Consider the following 27572-nt stretch of genomic DNA (forward strand, 5'->3'; position numbering starts at 1 on the left):
TGACCGGCAGCAGCCATCAGGACTACTGTGGAGCCAGGAGGAGCATTTGCTTGCCTTTTTGATGGCAGATGCCTGGTACATGCTCCGCTCAGGACAGCCCAATTTGGCACAGAGGTTCTTCAACAAGGCGTTAGGCCCCTAATTAATATATGCAATGGGTGGGAGCACATAAACCACTCAACAAGAAACAGAACATAACCATTTAATGAGAAAGAGCACAAGAAAACCATTTTAAAAAGGGGCTATCTGGTGTCATAAACCACTAAATGAAATTTGAGTAGCTTATTTTCACAGGATCCTAAACATCAGATTATTTTCAATATAATCATTTCCACCAGCATTTTTAATGTAAAAGTGTTATTTTAAATTATTATAATTAAGTGTGGCTCTGCTAATTGGTCAGTTGGTAAATGTGAAGCTAAGTCATAAGGATTGGAAAGGCCCCTGGTTTGATCACCAATCTGTGCTGAGTTAGCTGGTCTCAGCCTGGGTGATATTAAAGATGCTACAATTGGCCTCAATGCTTGTAGGCTACAGAGTGGAAAGATCAGTCAGGGTTCCCACTACTAATCACTGTCTAGCAATCCCTTACTGGAAATGCACATGTGTGGATGTTGTTGAGGACAGGCTTGCAATTGGCTGTGAAGCCTTCCATAGTTGATTAACCTATGGACACTCATTGCCTAGGCTCATACATGAAGAATAGCCACTCAAATAGGGTACCAGAGGACGCTGGTCTTTGTGGATTTCCCCTCCAGTACAAGTCAGTGCTACAGGAAAGGTAGGGAGAAAACTGGAAATTTTTTTTAAAGGGTTTTAGATAAATATAAATATTCTAGTGGGACAGAAATCCAGGTGTAGGTGATATGACAGTGTGTATTATGTGTAAAGTTTTTATGGAAAGTGATATTGATGTGATTTTCACATATAACATGTGCCATTTTACATTGCAAGATGGGTCCAAACCCCAGCTAAGGTACATGCAATTTATAGATAAAACGTAAAGTATATATAGATGCATTACCGCTGCTTCAAATGTACACTAAGAAATATTACCATTGCTCAACTGAGCTGAGAATGTTTTAAGATTTTATTATCAATATTTTTACTAGCTGTGACAAATTCCCTCTTTCTCTCCTTGATTTATGTTGCAGGTGTCCAGCGATTCTGCGATGATATCCATACAATGTTGGGCTTCTCACCTGGTCTGTTTTGGAGAGTTTGTTGGGTGGGCATCAGCCCTGCCTTCCTAGCCGTGAGTAACAAGCTTAATGTCACCAGTTGGTTTGTATATCATAAGGAAGTATCCCTCCACTCCCCACTGAAGACCATTCCTCCTGCAGCATTGCTGATGTTGTATCAATCACTCCCAAGTCCGTGCTCACTTGCACTGTAGATACAAATGATGGGCCCAAAGTTCTTGGGCTGCTGAGGGCACTTCTAAAGCATAAGTTATATGTGGCGGTTGGAGGGTGGGGATGGTGGTGGTGAAGACTAGAATTTGGGGCAGGTCTTGGGTTATTGATCACTCCGTGTGAAGAAAAATATCAGTCCTAAATTTATCTTTTGTCCTATTGACCTATTGTCAGTGTCCCGTTAACCAGTTTGAAGTTGTGTTCATGATTTATCTTCCCTGTACAGCTTACTATCTTATACACTTCTATGAGGTCCCATCTCAGTATATTTCTTTCAAGGATGAAAACCCCATATTTTCTCAGTCTTTCCTCATAATTCAGTCTTCTGGCTCTAGGGATCAATCTTGTAGCTCTTTCTGCACCACCTTCAGGGTTTGAATAGCTCTCTTGTGTCTTGGTGACCAGAGCTGGATACAGTACTAAAGCTTTTTGTAATTTTCACATTAAATCTCAGTTTCTTCATAAAACATTATAAACTGGAAATCTTGCTATGAAATATTAATACATGAATGCTTTATCTTAAATGAGTTATAACACCTATTTTAACAGTTTAAAATAGCAGACAAAGGAACTTGATGGGAATGTGTTAAGCATCTGTAAGGTAATATTGCACAATGTAATTTCCAGACTAAAGTTTGTATCCATGCTGAAAAGAATCTGCTCATAAAAATAAGGTAGTTTCCAAAGGAGCTGTTCAATACAAAGGCAGAACACTGTCATGTGGGCAAAGTGAGATTGCTGGGTATGTAGCCATTTGTGAGGCTTAACAGTGAATGAAGAAACATTTTTAGAAGGCAAAATCCTGCCAGTCCCTGTTTCATTTCATAGTTTGAATATTTTTTTTAAATTGCTAATTTAAATAAATATTTAAACTATTGTTGTGCTTCCTATTAAACTTACTTAGTTAATTTATTAATCATTCAGAATTGTTATTCTGCTCACGGTTACACAGTCTCAACAAATAATGGAAGACAATCAAGAAAATGGTCAGAGACCAGACTTCTCCCTGCAGGCAGTTGAAGGGGAAATGAGACAGCATCACATGATAGATTTAAAAAATTAATTCTTGGGATATGGGCGTCATTAGCAAAGCCAGCATTTATTGCCCATCCCTAGTTGCCGTTAAGAAGGTGGTGGTGAGCAGTCTTCATGAACCGCTGCAGTCCGTGTGTTGAAGGTACTCCCACAGTGCTGTTAGGTGGGAAGTTCCAGCATAGGGATGAGAAAGCCTGTTAAGCTCATCCGAGCTCCAAGAAGGCCCTACAGTCCCCCATCAGTGTATATAATGGCTTGGAATTTGCTCTGAGCGGCGATCGAATGACACCCGCCACTCATTAGATTTAAACTTGCCCACAAACAATCCATGGACTTTAGTGCGGGAACTTTCTCTAATGGTGAGCTGCAAAAAGTGCAGCATCCTCTCCCGGGCATCTGTGAGCTGCATGAATAGGAAAAGGATCTCCCTGTCCCCTCAACCAGTCAGACTGAAGCATCCTTGACAAACCTTGACAATCCTTGACCGAGTCAGAACCAGGAAGTGCAAGCTGCAACAGTTAATTCAATGTAAAATCAGTCGAGAAAGCGAAATAATGAGAGGGTAAGAAATACTGAATTAACGGACAGAGATAAAAGAGACAGAAATAAAAAGTTTTTAAAAATTAAATATTTAAAAAAAATCTCCAACAACAATTAAAATCAGAAGGAATGAGACTCCACATTTTTAAATGTTAATTTTCACTGCCAGAGAGGTTGTTTGGTAGTCATTAAGACTTATCATGCTGTTAAAAGTTAGTTTAGACCTAAAAAACCCAGCGTACCTTTTTCTGTGTAGATTAGTCCGTTTCCAGCAGGGCAGTGCAGCAACTGTGTCATGGTCCATTCATTTCACTGACGAGCTGTACTTCCCATGCTGTTTTCAACTGAGCAGGGAATCTCATAGAGCAACTTCCGGATTTGTGCATTTGACTGCACATGCGCACTTGCCGGAAGTCGCTCTTCTATTTGCCCTTAAGTAACGGTGAGCGCTGTTCGGCTCTCCATTATTTTTGGAGCAAATTCCGAGCCAATTGTTTCTTAAATAATTACATAGTTGTAGTCTCCACTACCCTACTTGGAAATCTACTTCATGTCCTCACCGGGTCACTCCTCAAGGTGGTCAACCTGAGAGTGCTATTGTTGCCAGTCTAGGAACAGTACATCCAATTATACTCTTTGTACGAATGAGGAGTGACTTAAAAAGACCCACAAAAAGGAGAAAACTGGAAAACCCTCATCCACTCTCATTTAAGAAAAAATATGGTATTATTCATTTGATCTGGACTTAAGATGTCCATTTTGTTTTGCTTTGCAGTTCATTACAGTGAGCTCGCTTGTGTACCAACCTCCTTTCAGTCTATTTGGCTATGATTACCCAGATTGGAGTATAACAGTAGGATATCTGATTGGAGCTTCATCCTTTGTATGGATCCCAATATACATGGTGTATATATTGGTATGGACCCCTGGATCTCTTAAACAGGTAAGAGTGTCACACTTGAAGTAATAACACTTTCCTTGTGCTCTCTTTATACCAATACAACTATGGTCACTGCTTCTCTGGTTTCCTTTCTTGTTCCTCTCAAACAGCAAAAAATGCACTTTTTTTACACTCCATCCTCGCTTTGCTTAAATCAAGACTCATCACAATGTCTTCAACTCTACCGTAGGACCTCAAAACTGTTGAACCCTTTACATCCCCCAGTCTTCCCTTCTTCCTGCAAATGATAGCATTTTAAAACCCAACCTTGGTGTCATCTACTCACTACTTCCTGAGTTACTCATGTCTCTTCTGTTCTGTTCATTCTTGATGGTATCCTGCATAACGTCCTTCAGCAAGGATTCTCAGTAAAAAAAAAGTATCTGCCTCTATTTCCTCTTTCTAGTAGTACAAGTAGTATAGTAGTACAGGTATATGTAGCTGTTAATAGATGTAATTTGTTGTTAGTGTAAAGGGTGTATTGCCCAGGATGAAGAGGCTGCTGAATAAGAAATTCAGAGTTTGTCTCATTCTAGGAGCTTGAAATGTCACTGAATATGAAACATAGTACTTGTCTAATTCAGGTATACATTTGATTTAAGCTCTGCTGCTGTTTGTAGATAAAGCATAGGTTCAAATTTAAATTTTTTATTCTTGGGTTTAAATCCCTCACCCCTCCTGATCTCCAGCCCTACAACCCCTTTGACTGGCTTCTTTTGCATCCTCCCCTTCACCACATTATAGGTCCCATTCTCCAGAATTCCCTCCCTTAAACCCATGCACCTCGCCACTTCCCTCTCCTCCTTTAAGATCCTCCTTAAAACCTACCTGTTTGACCAAGCTTTTGGAGACCCCGCCTCATCTCTCCTTTCACTTCTTGTCCATTTTCCTCACTCTCTTTGAAGCATTTTGGATGTTTTTCTATATTAAAAGGTACTATTTAAATGCAATTGTTGTTGCATATTTAATCTGTTATGTGTCTTAATAAACAGCTTTTTGTATTTAAAAGAACAGTAACACAGAATGTGAGTGGGCAAAAGAAATTTTGCTTGTTCATTTGGTAATGTTAAAATTGAAGTTTCGTGGTAGCATATGTTTTACAGGAGAGGAACATGTAGGCTGTTCCTCATCCACAAAATCTCACACAGAATATTTCCTCATCTTGCATTCCTGAGTAGAGCAGATAGGAAGCCAGGGAGGGAAAACTGGAACATGGAAGTCAATTGTGGAGCTGCTTTTGAGCATTTATTGGCAGCTAAGTTGAGAGTGTCATTGATAGAGACCTCATATACATCCCAGCAGGGGAATGGTACACAGCCACAGGTCACTTAAAAAACAGGGGAGACAGAAAATAATAAGAGGAGTAATCATTTTAAACATGAGATTCCAAACATATGTTTGACTTGCATTGTAGGAAAACTCTGTGTTCACACATATGTTAGTTCAACATGTTCAACCAGCAATTTACAAAAGCTACCATCTTCATGGAAGAATGTTTGGAATTTGTTTTAATCCGTTCACGTACACATGATGTGATGAAATTAATCATATTGACATATTAGATTTAATTTCTGGGCTCATGAGGGTGTGGGATGTCAGTTCTGGGGAATGGAATACTTTTCAACAGTGTCAACATCAAGCAATCCTAGGCCTATGTACAAAGTAAAACTCCTTCTACATTCTCTCATTAGAAATGTTTTGTGGCATACTTTGAGGTAATTGTGGGGGAAAGGTCCCTCTACCTAATAATAGACCATAAGACCATAAGAGATTGTGCCAACAATGTGTTATAACCTCAAACTGTGATCAGCACCCCCTACTGCACTAGTGTGATGTTTCAATTTCCTCCAGCAACCATCCACGTGGTCTGTCTGAGTGAGACTGGCAGTTTAGTGCTAAATTATGGATAGTTTTGTGCTGTGGACTTTTGCCCATTAAGAACTGGGTGGAGACTACACAAATTAATTTAATGTGGAAGCCTTACAGTCTGTAGAGACAGGAGATTTTCATCCCATCAGTCTAGGTTGGAGTCAACCCCAGTTCATAGGGGGCAAACTGATCATATCATCCAATGCCCTCCAAAATTATTTTTCCCATTGAAACTCCATTCATATTACCAATCAATCGGCATTTTAAATTGTGCCAGCTGGTGCTCCCACTGTAAATACCTTTAGAGATTCTGAACATATTCCACTCTGCACAAAGTTCCAAGTTTAAGGAGCAAAGCTGCCAGATTCCTTGCAGATTTTACCATGAATATAAATATTTTCTTTATCCTCAGCGCCTGGCAGTCTGCATCCGTCCAGAGAAGACGATCAGAGACCAGAAGCCCGACTCACTCTGCATGAATGCCATCCCATAATTGCTTGTACATATTGTATATAGAAACTTGACTTTGGGATGTACACGGATTTTTAAAAATCCATGACAGAATTTCTGTGACATGATAATGAAGACACTATTGTTGCTACACTTAACACTCCAACTTCAGCAAGAACAAAAATATGAACTGGATCAAGGAATTCTGCAGAAGCCTTGAAAAAGAGTTTTGGATATTTATAAACTCATTACTGGTAACTTATATAGATGGCAGGACCTTTCACTTTGTTCCTTTGTAATTCCCGTGGATGCAGAAGAGAATTCAAGAAAAACTGCTGTTGTGAAACTGTTAATAACATTTTGCTAACTCACCTAGAACTACCACTGAGAAATTCTGATTTGTCAACTATGTAAGCCAAGTATTCGAAATTTGAGTTAGTTACTGCCACATGAACTTGTATCTCCAAGTACCCCTTCTATAAAGAGATATAAAAGGATAATTTGTAGTCTAGAACTTAAAGAAAAACCTGGCTGTTGGGGCAGCAGTACTATCAGTGACCAAAACTTGCCCCACCCCAGATCTTCTTCATTAAAAATAGTTTTGAAAACTTCTGTTCCCATGTAGTGGAGCAATCTTTGTTTAAATCATTGCCCTGTGTCCCTCACTGTAGAGACCCGACATGAACTCGCTGGGGAAACACACAGTCAATCTGAACTGCTGATTCAGCAGACAGTTGATTGGCTGTTACTTTTTTTTTCATTTTTGAATATTAACATGAAGCTCACAGATATTTTGTAACTTGGACTTGGCAAAAGTGTTTCACAGTTGATAAGATGTCATGCCACAACATATTCTTGGCGTCTGTGTGCTGCCTGCCATCAGATTCAAAAAGATGCTTAGTGACAGAGCTGGTGATGTCAACTGTGTACAACTCTGGCAGACCCAAATTTTCCGGAGCTTGCAGTGAAGCAACTGAAAAAGTGTTTCTGTAACTCCCCCCCAAAAGTTTAGTTGGTAAAAGCATCACGCACTGTGGTACTGAGCCATACAAACCAGAAAGGTCCCAGGTTCAATTCCCGGTCTGTGCTGAGTTAGCTGATGTCAGCTAGGATGATGGAAGGTGCATAACAATTCGCCTCAGTTTCCTGAGCTCAGCAGAGGGAAAACCTCAACCAGGTTTCCCACTCCTCACTGCTATCCACTGTCCCCTGCAGAAAAGCACACATCTGATCTTTGAGTGAAGAAAGGATTGGACTTGGCTGTGATACCTCCCATGATCTACTAGTCTCCTGACATTCGCCATCTGGGCTCACACATGAAGAACGGAAACTTTAGCACGGTACCAGAGGGCTAAATGTGCCCATGCAAATGAACCCCACCATAAGCTTCAGGAGAGATGGGGAGAAAATTGTAGGGAATAAAGTAGGAAAGATGAGTGTCTCTTGCCCGAATGGAACTCTATTCCCTTAATTTCTCTATATGACTCTTTACTTTCACTTTTTCTATCTGTCTGTCTACTCTAGCTTCTCTCTTTTGTTCCTGTTCCATGTCCTTTTATGTTTTTCCTCTTTCTTTTCCACTCCCACTGTCTACCCCATCTCTCAAACAACTCACACATCGAGCAACTAAGTCAGAAGTTTGTATTACTAGCAGCATTCAGAACCTCAGCAACCCCTCAGACTCCAGAAATACAGATGTTACACCAGTGTATAAGCCAAGTCCACTGAAACCAAAAGCAACAAAGTACAGTGCTGTCACCTGGTGTTTGAACAGTGGTACAACATCAGCATAATTGATCTCAGCCAAGCAGTAGAGGGCATTTACAGGATCTCCCAGTTAAATAGCCTGCTGACAGTCACTGTCTCAGCTCACATGTGAAGCATAGGTACTTGGGCAATGTGTTGAAGGACAGCTGCTCCAGTGAACCCAGCATGAGTTAGGAAAGAAGGGGAGAAATTTGAGTGAATTTAAAAAAGAATTAAATCATTTAAAAAGGCAGTGCCTCCTGAAATGTACAAATGATTCATATTTTGATAGCTATAGCAAGCAAGCCATCAGTGGACTGATGGAGTAGGGGAACAAATTAAATCTTGCTCCTTGACTTGAATTAGCTGACTGTCTCTTATTCCACTATTTAAAACAGTTGGATTGTTCACTATAATCTTTAATCAATCAATAGCAAAACTCATAATGCCGTTTTAGTGTATATATAAAATGACACCAAGTAAAATGCTGTTATATTTTTTCTGCAAATAATGTGTTCTTAAACAACAATTGAAGGTTATGATCATTTTTTAACTAAGATTTTGTAAAATAACAAATATAATTGAAGAGTGTACCTAGTTAAACCCACTCATTCCCATTGTGTGCATTTTTTAAACTGTAAACATTCTCAAACTATGAATAAAATATAAAGTGAGTGTTAATGGCTTATATCTAACTGTTGCAACCATAACATGTATGAGATGTTTCATATGCAAAGAGTAATTTGAATTCATCTGTCTGACTGTGGCTTTCTAAAAGAATGTTTCACAATAATCTCTGACAGTCAAAGGTTAAGGCACATTCAGGTTACCATGTCAACAGGATGCCACATGGTGTTGATGCATTGATGCTGAGGGTTGTTGGAAGGGGGTTGTGGCCACTGTTCCTCTTTCTCCCCTCCCAGCTCTTGGCCATGGCATTTAAAGGAGGTGCAGAGGTAGAGACAGCATTTTCACAAAGCAGGGAGAATTAGATACCATAAACCACTGACACGTGCCTCCTTATGATTAGTTTGAGATCCTGCCATTTGCAAAGGCTTGGGACATTTGTGTCTGGCATGGGTCCAGGAGACCCAAAGAGTGGAAGAAAGAATAGAATGAACACCCTGAAAATGTTCACTGAAATGCAAACTTTTTAAAAACCAAATATATAGTATAATTATTTTAACTCACTGACAGGAGCAATTAATGGTAATGGTAATGTCATTAGGCATATGCAAAGCTGTTGGAGTGCATGACAATCCACAGCTTCAGACAATTGACGTCTACCCGTTCCTTTTTTCTGCAAGTTTGGATCTCTTCACTTTGAAAGTCGCCAGCTTTGATGTTTCTAACCAACTGTTTAGTTTCCGCATTGACTTCCCTTCCATCCTAAAAGCACTGATGCTGGGATTTGTCTGTATTCCAGCAGACCTAAGTGGTCATTCTTCATCTAGCCGGCAATTAAGAGGATGCTTTTAACCATGCAAAGATTCACAGTCAAACCTGATCCTGACTTCACTCATGTGTCAACACATACATTCTGTAGCAGGAATCACTGGACTGTGATCAGCAATGGGAATACTGGCTGATTTTTAAAATTCTTCTCCCTAACATTGCAGTGCTGTAGCACCCCATCACCCCTCTGACTGAGATCAGTTGACTCAGCACAGACCAGAGGTCAAACTTGGGGCCTTTCTGCTCTGTGTGGCTTATCACAACTGGTAGTGCAACTATCCAATGAGCCATTTGAAACAACCTTCTTTCTCCAGCTAAAAAAGCTCCAGACAAATATTGCAAAAGTTATATCACTGAAAAATAGCAGCTGTCCTCCACCTGTGTGCGGAAAGAGAACTCTGTCGAGGCTTAGAATTCTAAGTTAATCTTTTTCTACTAAGCAACCCCCCTCCCCCCACTTCATATTTGAAGCATACATTTTATATTATTTAACCTAATTATCCTGTTACTTCAATACCATTGACATCACCAAGCTAGGTCAAACAAGTTTCCACACCTCTCCCCCAAACTCAAACAAGTTAAAAATATAGTAAATCAGCTCAATCATATCATAAACCTATTAAGCGTGTGGGTTTTTAAAACAATCTCTGCCTCCTTGTCAGACAGAAGATCGTGGGTTCAAGCCCCACTCCAGAGACTTGAGCACATAATCCAGGCTGACACTTTGGTGCTGTACTGTTGGAGGTGCTGTTTTTCGGATGAGACGTTAAACTGAGGCCTCGTCTTCCCTCTCAGGTGGATGTAAAAGATACCATGGCACTATTCGAAGAAAAGTAGGGGAATTCTCCCTGTGTCATGGCCAATATTTATTCCTCAACCAACATCACTAAAAACAGATTATTGGGTCATTTATCTCATTGCTATTTGTGGGACCTTGCTTTGCACAAACTGGCTGCCAAGTTTCCCTCCATTACAACAGTGACTACACTTCACAAGTACTTCATTGGCTGTAAAGCAAATTGGGATGCCCTGAGGTTGTGAAAGGCACTATCTGAGTGCAAGTTCATTCTCTTTCTTTCTTTACTTGATAGGCTATAACGGGCAATGTATTGTTAATCAAATCAGATGTGAAAACACGTGCGTTTCTCTGAACAAAATATTAACACTTAAAAATTTACAAAGCAGAAAGGTTGTGATGAAAACTTGGGTTGGACGTCCACACCATCTCCACTGAGGAAAGCCAATGGTTTGGTTGAAAACATAGCATAAGAACATCAAAAAGCATGGAAAAAGACCATTTGATCCATCAAGCCAGCTCCTACCGCAAACTGTGTACAAACTACCCTTTATGGATAGTACCGCACCCATTTTTTGACATTTGTTCTTGGAATATGGACAATGCTGGCAATGCATTTAATGCCCATGCTACGTTGCTTTGAGAAGGTGGTGGTGCGCCTACTTAAACCGTTGCAGTCCTTGCGCTGATGATACTTTTACAATAGCGTTAAGTAGGGAATTTCAGAATACTGACCCAGTAACAATGAGGGGGTGGGGGGAAGATAAGCACAAGAGAAGATGCTTTAGTTTTGAGTACTAAACTCTTTACTTTTGAAACAACATGGCCACAGTCTCATTTGTAAATAAAGTTTTTAAATGAATATACACTGAAACTAGTGATAATGTTTTTCTATGGAACCTGACTGATTTTCTGTGGAAATTCTCATTGTATGTTGGCATGAAGAACAGGTAAATAACATCATCACAGGTAGACAGCACATAGTCACTGCAACCTCACTGTGTTATCAAGCTTATTACACCATTTCTTACTCTAACTTATACTTTCACAGGACTTCAACAACATTGAATGTCTTACCTCCCTCAGGCTTCATTTTAAAATCTTCAGGGATTTAAAACAAAAGATTTATCTTCTTTTTCTACTTTTATCTCCTAAGGGTGTGTCCTGAACTATAGGGTTAGGCCCTTCGCCTTAGCTTTATAATAAAACAAATAACAATTAATGGCACCTTAGCCTCAAGCACACTGGAAGACGAACAAGGTCAGTTGCCGCCCAAAAGGTGTGAATGATGTCATCGCGTACAGTGGCGTTAGCTCAGGTATGCGTGACGTGATTACGTGCGTCGTTAGTGGTTGCGCGCGCATCAGTCGGGCGCTAGGACCCAGCTGCCTCGCAGGATGGGCTTTTTCTCCCTTGGCCTTCTTGCCGCTTTACCCGCGCTCATCCTGAGCCAGGACGAACCTCCGACCCTCCGGGACCGGCCCTTCAATGTCCTGAAGCACCAAAACGTGGGTAAGAAGCTTGACGGATAAACTGGGCCGCATGCCTGCGGAGTGGGAGTAGCCCACGGAACCGACAGCCGGAGCCCAGCGGCCGAAAAGATATTTGAGGATTTGGCTCATTGATTGAACGTCAAGCCCACGGCCAGCTCGTATTAAACAGCGGCGGCGGGAATGGAGGTCGGTCCCCGTCCCGCCTACCGCGAATGCGTCGGTGGGATTGAAATTGGCTCTTCAAAAGGAGTTAAAGGGGAAGTAAAGCCTTTTTTCATAAGCGTTCCCGATCTTTCCATAGGGCAGGAGAAGTCTCCTGCACAGGCACGATGGGCCGAATGGCCTCCTGTGCTGTATGATTCCATGATATAATTATCACAAGTGACAGAGCTGGTTGAGTAGCTGAGCCACAAAAGGCCAGCAAGGCCCAGGGTTCCATCCTTGCTTTATCTTGAGTTATTTTACATCTCAGCGGGGGCAGTTGTACAGATGTTATAATTGGACTCAGTTGTAGAGTTGCCAACCTTCCCGGATTGCTTCTCTAGGAATTAAAGGTTAACCCCCATGACATTGCTAAGAGCAACCCAGGAGAAAAATTACAGGGGCATTAAAAAATGTTACCAATTATTTTAAATCTGTGACCTCTGGTTACCGATCTACTTATTCATCATCTTTGAATGCTTTTATTTATTAGTTATAAAAATATTGGGGAGGGGGGGTGGTGTTTGTTTGGAGGGGATGGTTGGAGGTCATGTGATGAAAGCTTAAGGAATACGTGCAACCAGAGTTAGCAGCCCTTCTCGGTCTTCCCAGGCCAAGAAGACAAAAAAAATCAGCTAGGGTTCCTGCTCTTCTTTGTTCGCCTCTGCGTCCCCCTGAAAAGTGAGCCTGTGTGGACAGAGTTGCACAACCTGAGCGTGCCTTATGCATGTGCAACTGCACCTCAGCAGAATACGCCTTCGGGAGAAGAAAAGCAATGACATTTTCGAAGTTTGCGGATGATACAAAACTAGGCAACGTAGTAAATAGTGAGGAGGATAGCAGACTTCAGGAGGACTTAGGCTGGCGAAATGGGTAGACAGATGGTAAATGCAACTTATCTGTATAAGTATGAAGTGATGCACTTGGGAGGATCAACATAGAGAGGCAGTATAATCTAAACGGTACTATTTTGAGAGGGGGTAGGTGCAAGAGCAGAGGATCCTGGGGGTACATAGTCACAAATTGTTGAATGTGGTAGGGCAAGTTGATACAGCGGTTAAGAAAGCTTATGGGATACTTGGTTTTGTAAATAGGGGCATTGAATACAAAAACAAGGAAATCGCTGGTTAGGCCTCAGCTGGAGTATTCTGTACAATTCTGAAAGGGTGATGGAAGCGGATTCCATAGGAACTTTCAAAAGGACACGTACTTGAAGAGGATTAATTTGCAGGGCTATGGGGAAAATGCTGGGGTGTGGGACTAAATTCTACAGCTTTTTCAAAGAGCCGGCACAGGTCCAACGGGTATCTTTCTGTGCTGTACGATTCTATGATTTTGCTTCTCTAAAAGAAAATGAATCCCTCCATTAATTTACCTGTCACTGAACCAAGTGATCAGCACATAATATTTCATACAAAACACCTTTTGCCTCTGTTATAGTTTTTTTAATTAAAGGTGGTTTGCTTATAGTATAAAAAACTAGCCTCCCATTTTACTCCAGCACATGCTAAATTGAATGATGGCTACCATTTAATTTCATGGTTTACTTCGTGGCAGAGTCAGGGGACAGGAAAAGATCACTGCAGAATTGATGCCCTTTTCTATTACGGAACCAGTTCCCATCATGCTGAATTCAGCCCATTTATACTATGCACGTAGCAGTCACTTCCATAATTTTTCCAATTTCTAGTTGTGGATCTTATCTAATTATTTGGGGGGATTGATGTTATAAGGTCCATACAAGCCACCAAAATGTAAAGCATTGTTGTCCTGTAGATGTGAGCTGAGAGTTCAGGTTTCATATGGGTAGAGAACAAAATGAAGGACCTGACATTGGTGATTGCCATTTACCTTTGCCATTGCAGGTACTTTGCTTCAGTAGACGGTCCAAAAACCATCTTGGAGGTCTAATATTCCTCACCTTAATGAACACAAAATTCAACAGAAGTTTTATTTTAAAAATTGCATCGGTGGTTAATTTACTCCATTTGTTTTTCTCTTACAGCCCTGAGTGTCACTGTTCTGATCATTCTGCTACTCATCATGACTGTAATGATGATCTGCGTCTATAAACCCATCCGTCGGCGGTGAAGGATTCAGAGTTTCTTCGTGGAATGTCCGCTGAATGGAGTTTTTTTTTTAATATTTAGAAGGATAAAAACTGCATCCTGTTGGCAAATCAACTACTTGTGCAGCATATCTCTCTGCCACAGTGTTTCATTTTGACATCATTATTTGCTGCACGGTGAAGGATTGGACCATTTTTAATGACCCAGCTGCTCTCTTACACAAGAAGTGGTTGTGAGTCAACACTTACAGATCTGGTTGCAACTGCACTTGACAACTGATCAAATAACCTGGGAATGTCCTGTGAAATTAAACTTATAAAGAACTATAAAGGTGGGAGGGGAGGAAATATATACAAACTAATTTTCTTTTTTTAAACATTTACAAAATAGTCATAAGCACTGGGAACATGGATGTAATGGATATTGTACTATTGCCGTAAGCTATCAGATATTTTATCCCTTTGTGATTTTTAAAAAAAAATTAAGTTGATAAATATTGAAATTGCTGATTGGAAAATTAGATTATGATTGACTAGGTAAATCTTAAACTAAAGAATTGGATCAGATTTTCAAAAAATTCATAAAGCAAAAAACTGCAGATGCTGGAAATCTGTAAACAAAAACAGAAAAACCTGGAAATACTCAGCAGATCAGGCTGTACCTGTAGAGAAACAGAAGTCAGTTAGTCGATGTTTCAGGCCTTGGGAGCCTTCCTCCAGTCCTGAGGAATGGTCTAGACCTGAAAAGTCACTGACTGACATCTGTTTCTTCACATGCTGCTTGACCTGCTGAGTATTTCAAAAACTTTTGTTCAGGTTAAACTTTCAAAATGTACTGGAGACAATTTGTGGCAGGTAAGTAATGCTGCAACTTTTAATTTTTAAAAGAAAATTATTAATGACACTGACTTATCATAGAATCATAGAAATGTACGGCACAGAAGGAGGCCATTTGGCCCATCATGTCTGTGCCAGCTGAAAAAGAGCTATCCAGGCTAATCCCACTCTCCAGCTCTTGGTCCGTAGCCTTGTAGGTTACGGCACTTCAAGTGCACATCCAAGTACTTTTTTAAATGCGATGAGGCTTTCTGCCTCTACCATCCTTTCAGGCAGTGAGTTCCAGACCCCCACCGCCCTCTGGGTGAAAAAAATTTCTCCTCAGCTCCCCTCTAATCATTCTACCAATTACTTTAAATCTGTGCTCCCTGGTTATTCACCTTTCTGCTCTATAATAGGTCCTTCCTATTCGCTCTATTTAGGCCCCTCGTAATTTTATACACCTCAATTAAAATCTCCTCTCAGCCTCCTCTGTTCCAAAGAAAACAACCCCAGTCTATTCAATCTTTCCTTATTGCTGAAATTCTCCAGTCCTGGCAGCATCCTCCTAAATCTCCTCTGTACCCGCTCTAGTGCAATCACATCTTTCCTGTAATGTGGTGACCAGAACTGCCTAACTAGTGTTTTACACAGTTCTAGCATAACCTCCCTGCTCTTATATTCTGTGCCTCAGCTAATAAATGAAAGTATCCCGTATGCCTTCTTAACTACCTTATCTACCTGTCCTGCTACCTTCAGGGATCTGTGGACATGCACTTCAAGGTCCCTCTGTTCCTCTACACCTCTCAGTATCCTCCCATTTATTGTGTATTCTCTTGCCTTGTTTGCCCTCCCAAATGCATTACCTCATACTTCTCCAGATTAATGTTAAACTTTCACACCTTGTCAGACATTACCCATGATACTCAACATGTTTTCCCCTTTTATGTTGAATAATCTATGTTGAGATGTGTAAATAATTGATCTATAACCTAAAGGATTTTCTTCATTCAGTGATCTGCTTAACATGTTGCACCATATGAAGGAAAACCTAGGCTCTTTTGGTACATTCCTGTTAATTGAAAACACTTGCTGAAGAAAATGTTCTGATTGGAAGCAGACCTTGTCCTAGAGCCAGTTATAAATGGGTTGTGTTCTCCATAACTTCAATATTACAGATTTGAGACGTCCATTAATGTGTTTTGACTATTTTTGGTGTTTTTTAAATGTATAAGTAACTTCTTATAAGTCTTAATTTTTTATTGCTGCTTGTTTTCTGTTCAGTTTTGTCAGTAGTCATGTTTTGTGATGGATTTTACACATCACTCAATGTTTTGTTGCAGTGATATTTCGAGAAGTTGTTATCTGTTCCTCCCAGAACTTGTTTCCTTTCAATGAGCCTTCATTGTTTGTGCAGATAACAAGATGTCTGTTACAAAGTCTTCCTAAGGTTCGAGAGAAACACTAAGCTGTTTTTAGTACAATATGCACCTTTTAAGATGTAACTAGTGGCTCGTGAGTTTGGTTTGTACTTCAAAAAAAAAATCTATCTGACTGGAAAGAATAGAAGAAACAAATTAAGCACGTTACAGATCTGAATGCTCTTAAAATGTGTACCATATCTGGACTTCCTTTGTTCATCGGGTTAAAGCTTATCTCTTGGCGCACCTGAGTTTAAAGGAGTGTACTGTAATGTCTGATGTTAGTTACTAAAGCTAAGCACCTAATTTTATTTTGCACTGTTAATGTTTTAAACATAACAAACATGAACTGGAATTTTTGTTTTTAATTTTTGCACACTTGACAAGTTATTTATTTTTTTAATAAAGTTTAAAATTTCTGTCATTAAAGTAACTGCCCAACATGGAAATGTCCAGAAATCCCATAATGGCCTGTTTGAAAGACCAGTAGTGTGTGGGTTTTACCTGTATGGCCCTGCTGTTCCTTTTTTCTTTGGAGACATTGTTAAGCAAGTTTCTGTTCTCTAGGTACTATAAAAGCTTTTTTAAAAAATGTTGCTGCTGCTCCAATTTCAGCAGGGTGATGCTATACTAACCTCCTGTATTGTTCTGCCTGTTTACTTCCCACCTGGTGCTCTTTTCTGACCAGAAATGGAGCAGGTGAATTCAGTGGAAATTTACAAGATCCATGAAAAATTGAGTCTCTGCTACTGGTAAGGTAGATCAGTGTGTTGGTATTGTCAAGTGCTATCAGCTGCTTTCTAATAAAGTAAATATACTTTGTGTAATGGATTCATTACACAATGGATTCATTACATAAATGGGTTCATTGTTCAAGGTGCTGCTCTTTTTATTTTTGTTGAGTAATTTTTAATTCCCAGCAAACATAAGTCCATTTTGCACCCTTTGTTCCAACCATTTTAATAACCTTGCTTCAAATCTGTCTCCTTTTGGTCTTTGTTCTAGTTAGGTTAGGTTAGGAGTCTGGAGAGGATCTGCTCGATGAATTTTTGGAATAAGAAATTAGTATGGAGCTGGTTGGTTTAGTATTAAGAGGAAGTGGTTTGAGTTATGAAGATGAGTTAATGGATTGAATTTAGATTGGGAAAGTGCAGTAGTTTAGATTAGGATTGAGAGCATTAGAATCAGGTATATTGAGGAATAAGGAGTAAATGGATTTGCCCATGTTAGGAGGAAGAGGGGGTGAGAAGTGCAATTTTTTAGATGTGAGGAAAAAGAGGAAGGAATTTATCTAAATTAGAAGAGGAGGTAGAGAAAGTAAGGAAGAAGTATTGAAGTGAAGGAAAGAAAGGTGGGTTGTACTTAAATTGAGAGTAAGTAGTTTATAATTTAAAATACATAAATTTCTTATTTTGTAGCAGATGAGTTATCCTAGATTCCAGAAAGGAGATGAGTATTTGTTCAGATCAGAGTTTTGTTTCATATAAAGCCAACTATTGCTGTGTATGTTGTTAAGGAAAGCTTTGAACTGAAGGATTGCAAATTATTTATCCATTTTTTTCTGTTTTGATAGTGATTTTTTTTTGCACCCTTAAGCTTGATGATTAACTTCAATAAGTATCAGCCAATGGATTAGTGATTGGTGTTTGTGAATCCATTTAAAAGTACAGTGTACTTATTAAGCAGACTATATAACTGCATATTTGCCTTTGAAAACAATATATATTGCCTCAGTATGGTTGAGAAATGGTTTCGCGGGTGCTGCTGGTTGTCATCTACAATTTTGCCCAGACAACCATATGTGTGAGGCCTAGAAGTGAATGATGGCAAGATGTTCAGTCATGGAGGCACATCATAAGCTGAGTCTGAACCTGTTTTCACCTGTCATCCACACATGCACACTTTCCAGCAGGATTCACTGGATGTTTTCCCTTCCCTCTCCCATTATCCCATGGGTGATCAAGCCATCTTAGTGCTTCTAAAGCTGTTCTTGGTGTGATCAACTAATTCAGCATAGAACAGGGATTAACTTTGGCTCAGTTGCTCATTGGACAATGACTTACAAAATAATGGTAGGAAATCTATTCTGTGTATGCTTTAGTCAACCTGTCAATTCTAAAAGGTCTAGTCTGGAGGCTATGCAATTAAACAGAACCTATTGCACACCCTATATAAAACAATTGGTGCTTTTCAAAGATCCTTTGACTTTTGTAAAAGACTAAGACAATTTATAGGATTTTTACGCTAGTGAAAGGACAGTTATAATGTACAGTTACTGGTACAATATCCTGTACGCAGTATTACCTTGGCACTGAAGTTTTGAATATGTGTGGAAAATTGGTGGTTACTTGGTTTTATAAATGTGCAGCATTCATTAACTTTGTAAAAGGTTTTCTTTTAATGTTAACGTTACTGTTGTATTTTTCCCCTCTTTTGGTATATTTTGTCGATCATTAAGGTTTTAAAATGGGAGCATCATCTTTGGACCTTCTCCCTTTATATTGGTTTTTGAGTTTTGAAAAAAAATCAAGTCAATTCTGTGAAACAATAAACTTAATGTTTACTAGTATTTGCAAAATGTTGTGTGGTTTCTGTCTTTAAAAACTAGCCTTAATGCTCCAGTGCTGTAACTGACTATTTTAAATGTGATTTACCCATCCAAAAATGTTTTGTAGAACTTTCTTTTGAATGCATTTTCAAATTGTTATTCTTTAATGAAAAAAAACTGGGATTAAATTAAATTTGGGTTCCCTCCTTGGCTTGTGTTGGCATCAAATACTTACAGGTGAAATGTGGCCTCGGTCACATGTCGAGCATAGGTTTTCAAACTGGAGTCCCCCTTTTGTGGTCATCAGATTCTGTCCATCCATCATTAGATGTGTGTTTGTTGACTTATTGGCACTATTTCTGTTGCTTTATACTAATATTTCTGTAATGATAGCACTGTTTCCTTTTCATAACCGAGCTTGTCTTTCAGAAGCTATGACAGAGGACTTAACATTTATTTAGGGTTCCTATGAATGTCTCCATATTTGTGAGGCTAACACTTCAGTGAAACCCTGAGGAAGTGCTGCATTGTCAGAGGTTTCAGATGAGATGGTAAACCATCCATTTGTTCAGGTGGATGTAAAAGATCCCATGGCACTACCTGCATAGCAGGGGAGTTTTGGTGTCCTGGCCAACATTTATGTCTCAACACCTCAAAAAACAGATTAACTGGTTATTTATCTTGCTGTTGTTTTTGGGACTGTGCAGTGTGCAAATTGGCTGCAGCATTTGCCTACAAAACAGTGATTAAACTTCAAAAGCAATTAATTGGTTGTGAAGTGATTTGGGATGTTCTGAATATGTAGAAAGTATTATTTAAATCCAATTCTTTCTTTACCTATCATTTGCCTGTTCTTCGAGTACTTTTACTTTACTGTCTAAGAGTAATTACTTGCTCCTTGCGATTACTGAGCTTGTTTGCATCATTGGCAGCTAGTTTTAGACAAATTTGGACTTCTGGTTACCCACTTCCCTTTCTTTGCCTCACTCTTGCTCTCAAGTGACCATTTTCTGGAATGGATATTCCTGAAGTCCTCTGCACATAAGTTAGTGTCTCCAGCACTTGTTCAAATGTGCTGAATTTCAGTTTGAGTGAATTAACCTGAAAACATTTCTTGAACACTTCTGGCTTCCAGAAACTCCCACCATCATGCCAGTTCCACACCATACTGGCCTTCCTTATCCTCTCGCATTAATATTTTGCTGAGTGACCACTAAGAATCAGTATTCCTCCATGTTGTACATCACTTGGGGCAAGCTCTGAGGGAAGCAAGAGCATAGAATGTACTCTGGGTGGAGGATTTCAATGTGTGTCATCAAGAGTGGCTCAATGGTACCACCACTGATTGAGCTAGTGGAGGCCTGAAGAATAGAGCTGCCAGATGGCCTGTTTCAGTTGGTGAGGAAACCAACATGGGAAGAAACCTACTTGAACTCATTCTCATCCATCTATCCACAACAAGCATTGGCAGAAGTGACCATTGCATAGTCCTTGTGAAGATAAAGTCTAGTCTCCACTGTAGGGCATCCCCATTCATGCAGGGTGGCATTACTGCCAATGATAAGCAGGACAGATCTAGCAGCCCAAACCTAGGCGATGTAGGCCATCAGCAGTAGCAGAATTTTATACCGTCACAGTCTGGCATATCCCTCACTGAGATCACCATCGAGACCAGGAGACCAACTCTTGTTCAAAGTTGAGGGTAGAAGGGCATGCCAGGACCAGCACCAAGCATACCTTAAAATGAGGTATGATGTACAGGATTCAGTACAGCAACTCCCTTCCCTGCAACCTGTCCCATCAAGAACAAGGGCAGCAATGTGTGGGAACCTCCCAAGTTCCCCTCCAAATCACACACCATCCTGACTTGGACATATATTGGCATTCCTTCAATGTCACTGGGTCAGAATGCTGGAATTCTCTACCATTGGAGTACCATCACCACAAGGACTGCAGCGGTTCAAGGGGAAGACCCACCACCACCACCACCTTTTCAGGGTAACTAGAGATGAACAATAAATACAGTCTTGCTCATGTTACCCAAATCCCAAGAACATTGCATATATTTTAAAGTGCAGACACTGAAACTTTGGTGTTATGATTTAGGATTTATTCACCAAAAAGGTAACTGTGTTAACAATAGAAGTTCACACCACAAGAGGCGGCCATTTGGCCCATCTTGTCTGTATGAGTCCCTTGCTTAGGAGCCCAAAACTGATATTTGCCCTGCTTTCTCTCCATAACCCTGTATCTTCCTCTCCTTCAAATACTTATCCAATGTCCTATTAAAAGATGCAATGGTCTATGGTTCAACTACTTCCTGTGGCAAAACATTCCATGCTCCAATCCTCTGCATAAAGAAATTTCCACCCAACCCCTCAACAATTTTGAATTGACGACTCGTCACTGATTCCCTAATAATTCTTTCAAAGCTTCAAAGTCCACAAAATCTTGACAGGACAAACCAGGGAATGAGAAAACGAGAACAACTAGGATGAAGTTGTCTTCAAGGGCTAGATTGCTAGGTATTAAGACTGCATATGGCTCATAGGCTAGTTTGGATATCCCCATCTTATAGGATAGTGAGATTCCCTTAATGCTTTGTGGAAATCAAGAATTATAAAGGGAATAAAATAAGCTACCACAAGCTGGTGAAGCCACCTGGTGTTTTGAATTGGCAAATACAAGGTTGTTCACCCAAGTATCGCATTGGGCCAGAGCTTGTGCACAATGGCGTGGCAAGGCTCTCCGCACATCCTGCAAAAAAAAAGGAACTAATATACTTACTGCGGGGTCCGCGACCTAAACTTCCTCCATCTTGAAGTTTTCTCAAGCTGTGCGTTGTCAAATCAATGTAAGTATGGGGTAGACTGTGGGAATGGAAGCCACGCCCATAGAGTCTGTCAGGAAGAGAAGTCACGCCCAAAAGCAGGCAAGTAGGAATCATTCACTTGAACTAAACTTCTGTATGTCAGTTTAAATAAAAATTTAATTTTTTTTTATACAAAGCCAAGCAAATAATTAAATTTAATCAGACATAAGTTAAAGTAAAAAAAAATTAACTTTAATTTTAATTATTTCTTAATGAAATGATCAAAAATTTTACAATAAGTAGTAATATGACATTCCACATTTTTAAAATTTAATTTTTAGTTGTTTCGCAGTCATTATTAGTCATTGTGCTTTTAAAAAAAAGTGTAGACCTGGTATTTTTCAGCCTACCTTTTGGTGGCGTATTTTCGTTCCAGTTGGGCCAGTTTACGATTTTTCAGTGATTTCCATGATTGTAGCGTACCATGCCCCTTTGATTCGCAGCTGGCAAACTGCCAGCGAACCAATGGGAGCAAGTTCATGATTTCAGGGGTTTAGTGCGCATTTGTGAACTTGCTACATCGATTCGCCGGCGGAGAGCGAGGATGCCATTGAGGAACGGCGTCCCGACCTGAGTAAGTTCTGCCCCAATAGGTTTGGATGAAGATCTTTCCGATCGCATCTCTCCACATTACAGCCTTTTAATCTCCACCTGAACAGGTTTAACCGCACATTTGAAGGGTGGCACGTCTGGCAATGCAACAGTTCCTCTGTATTATAGTGGAAGGTCAGTGAAGGTTATGTGTGTGGGTCGAGTCTTTGGAAATAGGAGGAAATAGTGATCCAGCTTCAAGAGAGGATGAAGGGTCGTATACACCCTACGTGTATATACAGACCTACCTCCTTGAGAAAACAGCAGGACTGAGATATGTGGAAGAGAATGCTGGCAAAAACAGCTGAGGCTGTCCATTAGTTCCTTTCAAAAAAAAAGGAATGATTTAATCTGTGTCTAGGGATGGATATATACAGAGATAATCAAATAGTCCAGGGGTCATGGTAGTTACAGTGGAGTGGGAAGAGAAAGAGGGGTGTGCACTGATCTGTGGAAAACAGCAAACCGGGATTGAATTATGGAGATAGAGAACTATTCTGGAGTTTTGATTGATTGCCTTTGGGGACCAGTGAGTATTTATGTGGAACATTCCTTCAGGAGATTGAAATATCAGCAAAGGAGGAAGTCACGTGAGTGACGTAAAGTCTATGACCAGGTAGATTGTATATGGTCTGCAGAAGAAGCGCGCTTTCTAGAAAGAACCATCTTTTCTTGTTTTTATGTTAAAGCAACCAACAATTCATTAAAAGAAACTCACTAAACTAAGGCAGGTTTAATTTTTTTTTACTAATGTAATTACATAATTCAGAGAAAAAGGTAAAAGCACACATCTGCAAAACTACAATCAGTGTACAGTTTCATTTCAAAGATAAGTTAAACATTTTCACGACTAGAAGAGGTTATGATGTCTGAAATGATTGGAATGGCTTTTCTTTCCCTCCCCCTCCACCACCTTTATAGATGGGAAAAAAATAATTTCACATTGCACCTGAATCAGAGCTATGTACGGGAACATGGGAGTGCGAGGCATTACTTTTCTGCAAAACAAGAACCTGGCAAGATCAAATGCTACATCCATCGGTATAGCCCCACGGTCTCCTCACAATAAATCAGTTTGTCTTTTTTTTGTAACTAATGCAAGCACTGTATCAGGCCGCTTCTCACTCTTGCTCTCTCTCGTCCCCCTTTATTTTCTCTTTTTTGCACCAAGTTTCTCTTCCGGCTCTGCAGCACATCGTGGACATGATACCCCACAAATCTTTAGCTGCTCACTAGATATATGAAAGCGATTCACGATTTGTATTTTTAAGGTCAAGTGGGAGATGTACCCACTGTGCAACATCCACCATATCTCCGACACTCCTAATAAAGAATTGTATGCTTGTGGATACACGTGTGCTCATCCCTTCTTACCATGGAGTAATCTGCCACTGGACTCCTCTGAGGAAGTACCTGAGATAGCAACTTCTAAAACATATAGAAATCCATGCTCCTCTGGTCCAGTCTGCAAACTGAGCTCCAGGGATCACTCAACAAAATCCTCCTCATTGGGTATTTGAGCCTGTCCCAATATTTTGCTAGTATAGACATGAAAGATCCTAGAGGTGGTCCACAGTGCATGTTTTTAGCTTATATCAGCTGGGGGGAGGGGTGGAAATAATCAGCCAGGGTTCCTGCTCCTAATCACTATCCAGCAACTCCTATTGGAAAGTGAGCGTGTGCAGAGATTGGGTGAGCACAGGATGAGACTTAACAATGGGGCCGTCCCCTCCCCATGATCAAATAATCTGCCAACACCAACTTCTCAGGCAACTAGGGATGGGCAATAAATGCAGCCTTGCCTGCATCACCCACATCTCTTGAACAAATTAAAATTTAAAATGGTCAATTGGGCAAGGTGCCAGAGGGTGGTTGGCACCATGTTACCCCAGCAACCATCAATGCACTGAGGAAGGGAGCAAATTTATTTTTTTTCCCCCAAAATGTTTGGTAAAGTTCCAGGATTTTTGCTTCTCAACTCCTCCCTACCCCCAAGTCATAGAGAGTTTTGCAATCTCTTATGGTGGAATTGGGAAAATTCTATCTTTAAACAAAATATACTTTTATGAATAGATGTAAAAAGACAGAGAGAAGGGTTCCCTGTTAGACAGTCAAAACCCACACTCATACCGTAAAAACTTATGAAAGACCTAAGGTATAAGGTATAAGGCATTTAGTCGATAGGAATTAAGAGGGAAAGGGGAAGAAAGAGAAAAATCTAGGGATGGAGGGAATATTTTGAGAAGCAAGATGCTCAGATGACATTACAAACCCCAAGCACTGGATCTATCCTTAAATGTCCTCCCAGCAAGTGGCACTGTTGTCATAAAGAACCAACATTGTCAATAATGGATGTGTTTATTGCTTAATATACAGACACAAACACAACTTCTACACTCCCATAATGTTCATGCAGCATACTGACTACCCTATAGGCTGCAATTTTTTTTTCCCCAAAGCAAAATAATAACTAGCTTGATTTGCAGTTGCAACCCACGTACAGGTTATTTCTTCCCCCCCCACCCCCCACCGTCAGTAGGGTCATAAGTGCAACTGTTTGCGTATGTACGTCTGATTGGAAATGTCTACATGTGTGTACTTTAGTAATGGGGGTTTAAAGCTGTATGTTGTCTGCTTGCTGATTGGGAAGTTTGTTTCAGTACAGGAGCAATCTGGCTGTTTCCAACAGCAATGTACTGTCTTACACAGCACTGTGAGATGAGCGTGCAAGTGCTCGGCAACAAGACCATCAAGCCAGAAAGCTCACTGAAGTGCATTTCCGCTCTGCAAACAAGGCAATAGATGATACCGTTGCTTCTGCTTGGGGGTGGTGGGAGCCTAATTCTCAAGGCTGCTGAATGTTATATTCTCATCAGTCCACTGCATCGGGAGGGGGAAGAAGTGTCAACACAATCTGCTGGGCAGGTGGAGCTTGTTCACTCAGATGACAAAAATATGGAAAAAAAATATGCTTTTTGTTTAGAAAACAGACTGATTAATTTCAGGGTCATAGATTAGTAAAGTGCTGTGCACCCGTTTCAAATGGCCCACGAGGAGCCTTCACTTCTCCTGGAGGGAAAGCTCCAATATCTGCTTCAGCGTCGCCTCCTCTTCTCTGTGTCTTTCCTCTTGCTCCTCAAGCTCTTTGGCAGAAAGCTCCATAGCAAACTGCAACTGAGTGTTATAGCTGGAGTACCTGTCTGTGGAGTGAGAGCCATGGGAACCCGCTAAAATGCTTTCACTGATCGCCCTAGAAAAGTTGAATCCATAGAAAGGTGATGGGAACACTTCAGGACTGTTTCAGCAGAATAGTTCAATTAAAAGAGCATTTTTCCCTGGATCTGTTGGTAAATGTACTGATCAGAAATTTCAATCCCCAGTCTCTGTTGACTCAGCTGAGCTCAGCAGGGTAGTAGCAGTGGTGCTACAACTGACTATAGTGCTCCTGCATTAGAGAGGGAAGACACAACAAAATCGCCAGGGTTCACAGACCACATCAATGTCCGGTGATTATCCTGCAAAGTGCTTGCATGTGGACATCTAGCAAGAACAGGATTGTCCTGCTTTCCCCTGTCCCCCCACCACCCACCCTCAGTTAACTACCTTGTCAGTATTTAGTGTCTGGGCTCAAACATGAAGAATGTCCACATGTCCATGGAACAACACCCCAGCATGAGCCAGTCCCTTCAGGAGGAGGGGAAAGAAAGCTTTTTGCTCTGTCGTACAATATTTGTCTCAGCTTACACCCCTCCCACCTCAACTATCCTCGCCTGTAAAAGTGTGAAAAGCCCAAAAGGACATCAGTGCTGCTCTGCCCAAAGATGTATTTCAGGAACAAACCACAATCCCAATTCCAGCAACTCAAGATTTTTTTCCTCCCTCACCCTAGAGACCCAGTTGAGGAGGTTAAAGCTTCCCATCCCCCACTTCACTCTCAAAAGAAGTCCACATGCAAAGGTCAGTGAAGGATATCAGACAGCATTTTGATCTCGGCCACCCTGTGTCCAGTACATCATGTCCCCTTCACCATAGTATATTGTCTCTGAAAGCAAGAGTGTCATTGAGGGCACTGAAACTTTCTTCAGAAGGTTGATTTCCTGAGTGCCTCCAAAGCCTGTTCTGACCTTCCCTCCCCACATCAAGAGTTTGCAGTTTCTGATATTGAACCCACAGCTGTTGAATCCAATCCACGATGTAAATGGAGTGATTCAACAGCAAAGGAAAATATGAAAAACAACATCCCTCTTGCAGTTATCAAACCTCCTAAGTGCAGTATAATCCAGCAAATTCAATGTGGGCCTCGTGTGCCTGTCACTCAAATCCAGTGGCTACAGTTACAGGCGGAGCCTCTCACCAGCACAGCACTTCGGGGGTTAGGGGGAAAATGAAAAAGAAATGGAAAAAAAAAGTCACCGCTCATCAGACCCCATTGTAAAAGCAAACGTCTCTCCATCCTGGTTAACAACAACAACTTGCATTTATACAAAGAAAGACATGCAATAATATAGCGCCTTTTCATGACCTCAGGACGTCCCAAAGTGCTTTACAACCAATGAAGTACTTTTGAAGTGTAGTCACGATTATAATGTAGGAAATGTGGCAGCCAATTTGCACACAGCAAGGTCACACAAACAGCAATGTGATAATGACCAGATAATCTGCTTTAGTGATGTTGGTTGAGGGATAAATATTGGCCAGGACACCGGGGAGAACTCCCCTGCTCTTCTTCAAATAGCGCCATGGAGTCTTTTACGTCCAGATGAGGGGGTAGACGGGGCCTCGGTTTAACGTCTCATCCAAAAGACGGCACCTCCAACAGTGCAGCACTCCCTCAGGTATAGCGCCTTTAACAATGAAAAGGCCCCAAGGTGCTTCACATGAGCATTATCAAACAAAATTTGACACCGAGCATAAGGAGATATTAGAATTAGACCTTCACAAGTACCAATCAAGGAAATCCTGAAAACCAGACTCCCTGCTCCCTCAAGGAAGGAGAGAGATGGAGAGAGAAAAATCAGTTGTTCTAATAAAGATTAAAATAGTTGGTTTAATAATTATATCATAGGAGATGGCACCGCATTCTGGAACACCAACATACTGTGTCCAGGCGGCAATCATTTCCCCAGTCTTTTTGCAAATTCCTGATATTACCTTAGGTACTTCTCCAAAGGGGAGGTGAGAAACTCTAGCTCACTTTCTATCCTTTGCCCATTTCAGTAGAGGGGGCTTGACAGGGTAGATGCTGAGAGGTTGTTTCCCTTGGCTGGAGAGTCTAGAACTAGGGGGCATAGTCTCAGGGTAAAGGGTCAGCCATTT

The 27572-nt window shown here is 40.7% G+C and overlaps 2 protein-coding genes and 1 long non-coding RNA gene across 3 annotated transcripts in view; 2 read left to right on the forward strand and 1 right to left on the reverse strand.

Moving 5' to 3' along the window:
- slc6a4b (solute carrier family 6 member 4b) overlaps nucleotides 1–6292 on the forward strand; it is a 30715-nt gene extending 24423 nt beyond the window's left edge. The window contains exons 11-13 of the mRNA XM_068006259.1: nucleotides 1155–1255; nucleotides 3766–3933; nucleotides 6212–6292. Coding sequence (XP_067862360.1) covers nucleotides 1155–1255; nucleotides 3766–3933; nucleotides 6212–6292 — 350 coding nt within the window. The remainder of the gene's footprint in view (nucleotides 1–1154; nucleotides 1256–3765; nucleotides 3934–6211) is intronic.
- Nucleotides 6293–11600: 5308 nt separating this feature from the next.
- On the forward strand, nucleotides 11601–16664 carry LOC137342222 (uncharacterized). Its single transcript, XR_010967216.1, has 2 exons — nucleotides 11601–11758; nucleotides 13946–16664. It is a non-coding gene; the product is annotated as an uncharacterized lncRNA (long non-coding RNA).
- A 6320-nt stretch (nucleotides 16665–22984) lies between these two features.
- The window catches only part of ankrd13a (ankyrin repeat domain 13A), a 34326-nt gene continuing 29738 nt past the window's right edge, over nucleotides 22985–27572 (reverse strand). Inside the window, exon 15 of the mRNA XM_068006017.1 lies at nucleotides 22985–25506. Coding sequence (XP_067862118.1) covers nucleotides 25317–25506 — 190 coding nt within the window. The 3' untranslated portion in view covers nucleotides 22985–25316. The remainder of the gene's footprint in view (nucleotides 25507–27572) is intronic.

This window comes from Heptranchias perlo, chromosome 25, assembly GCF_035084215.1.
Source record: "Heptranchias perlo isolate sHepPer1 chromosome 25, sHepPer1.hap1, whole genome shotgun sequence".
NCBI classification, from domain to species: Eukaryota; Metazoa; Chordata; class Chondrichthyes; order Hexanchiformes; family Hexanchidae; genus Heptranchias; species Heptranchias perlo.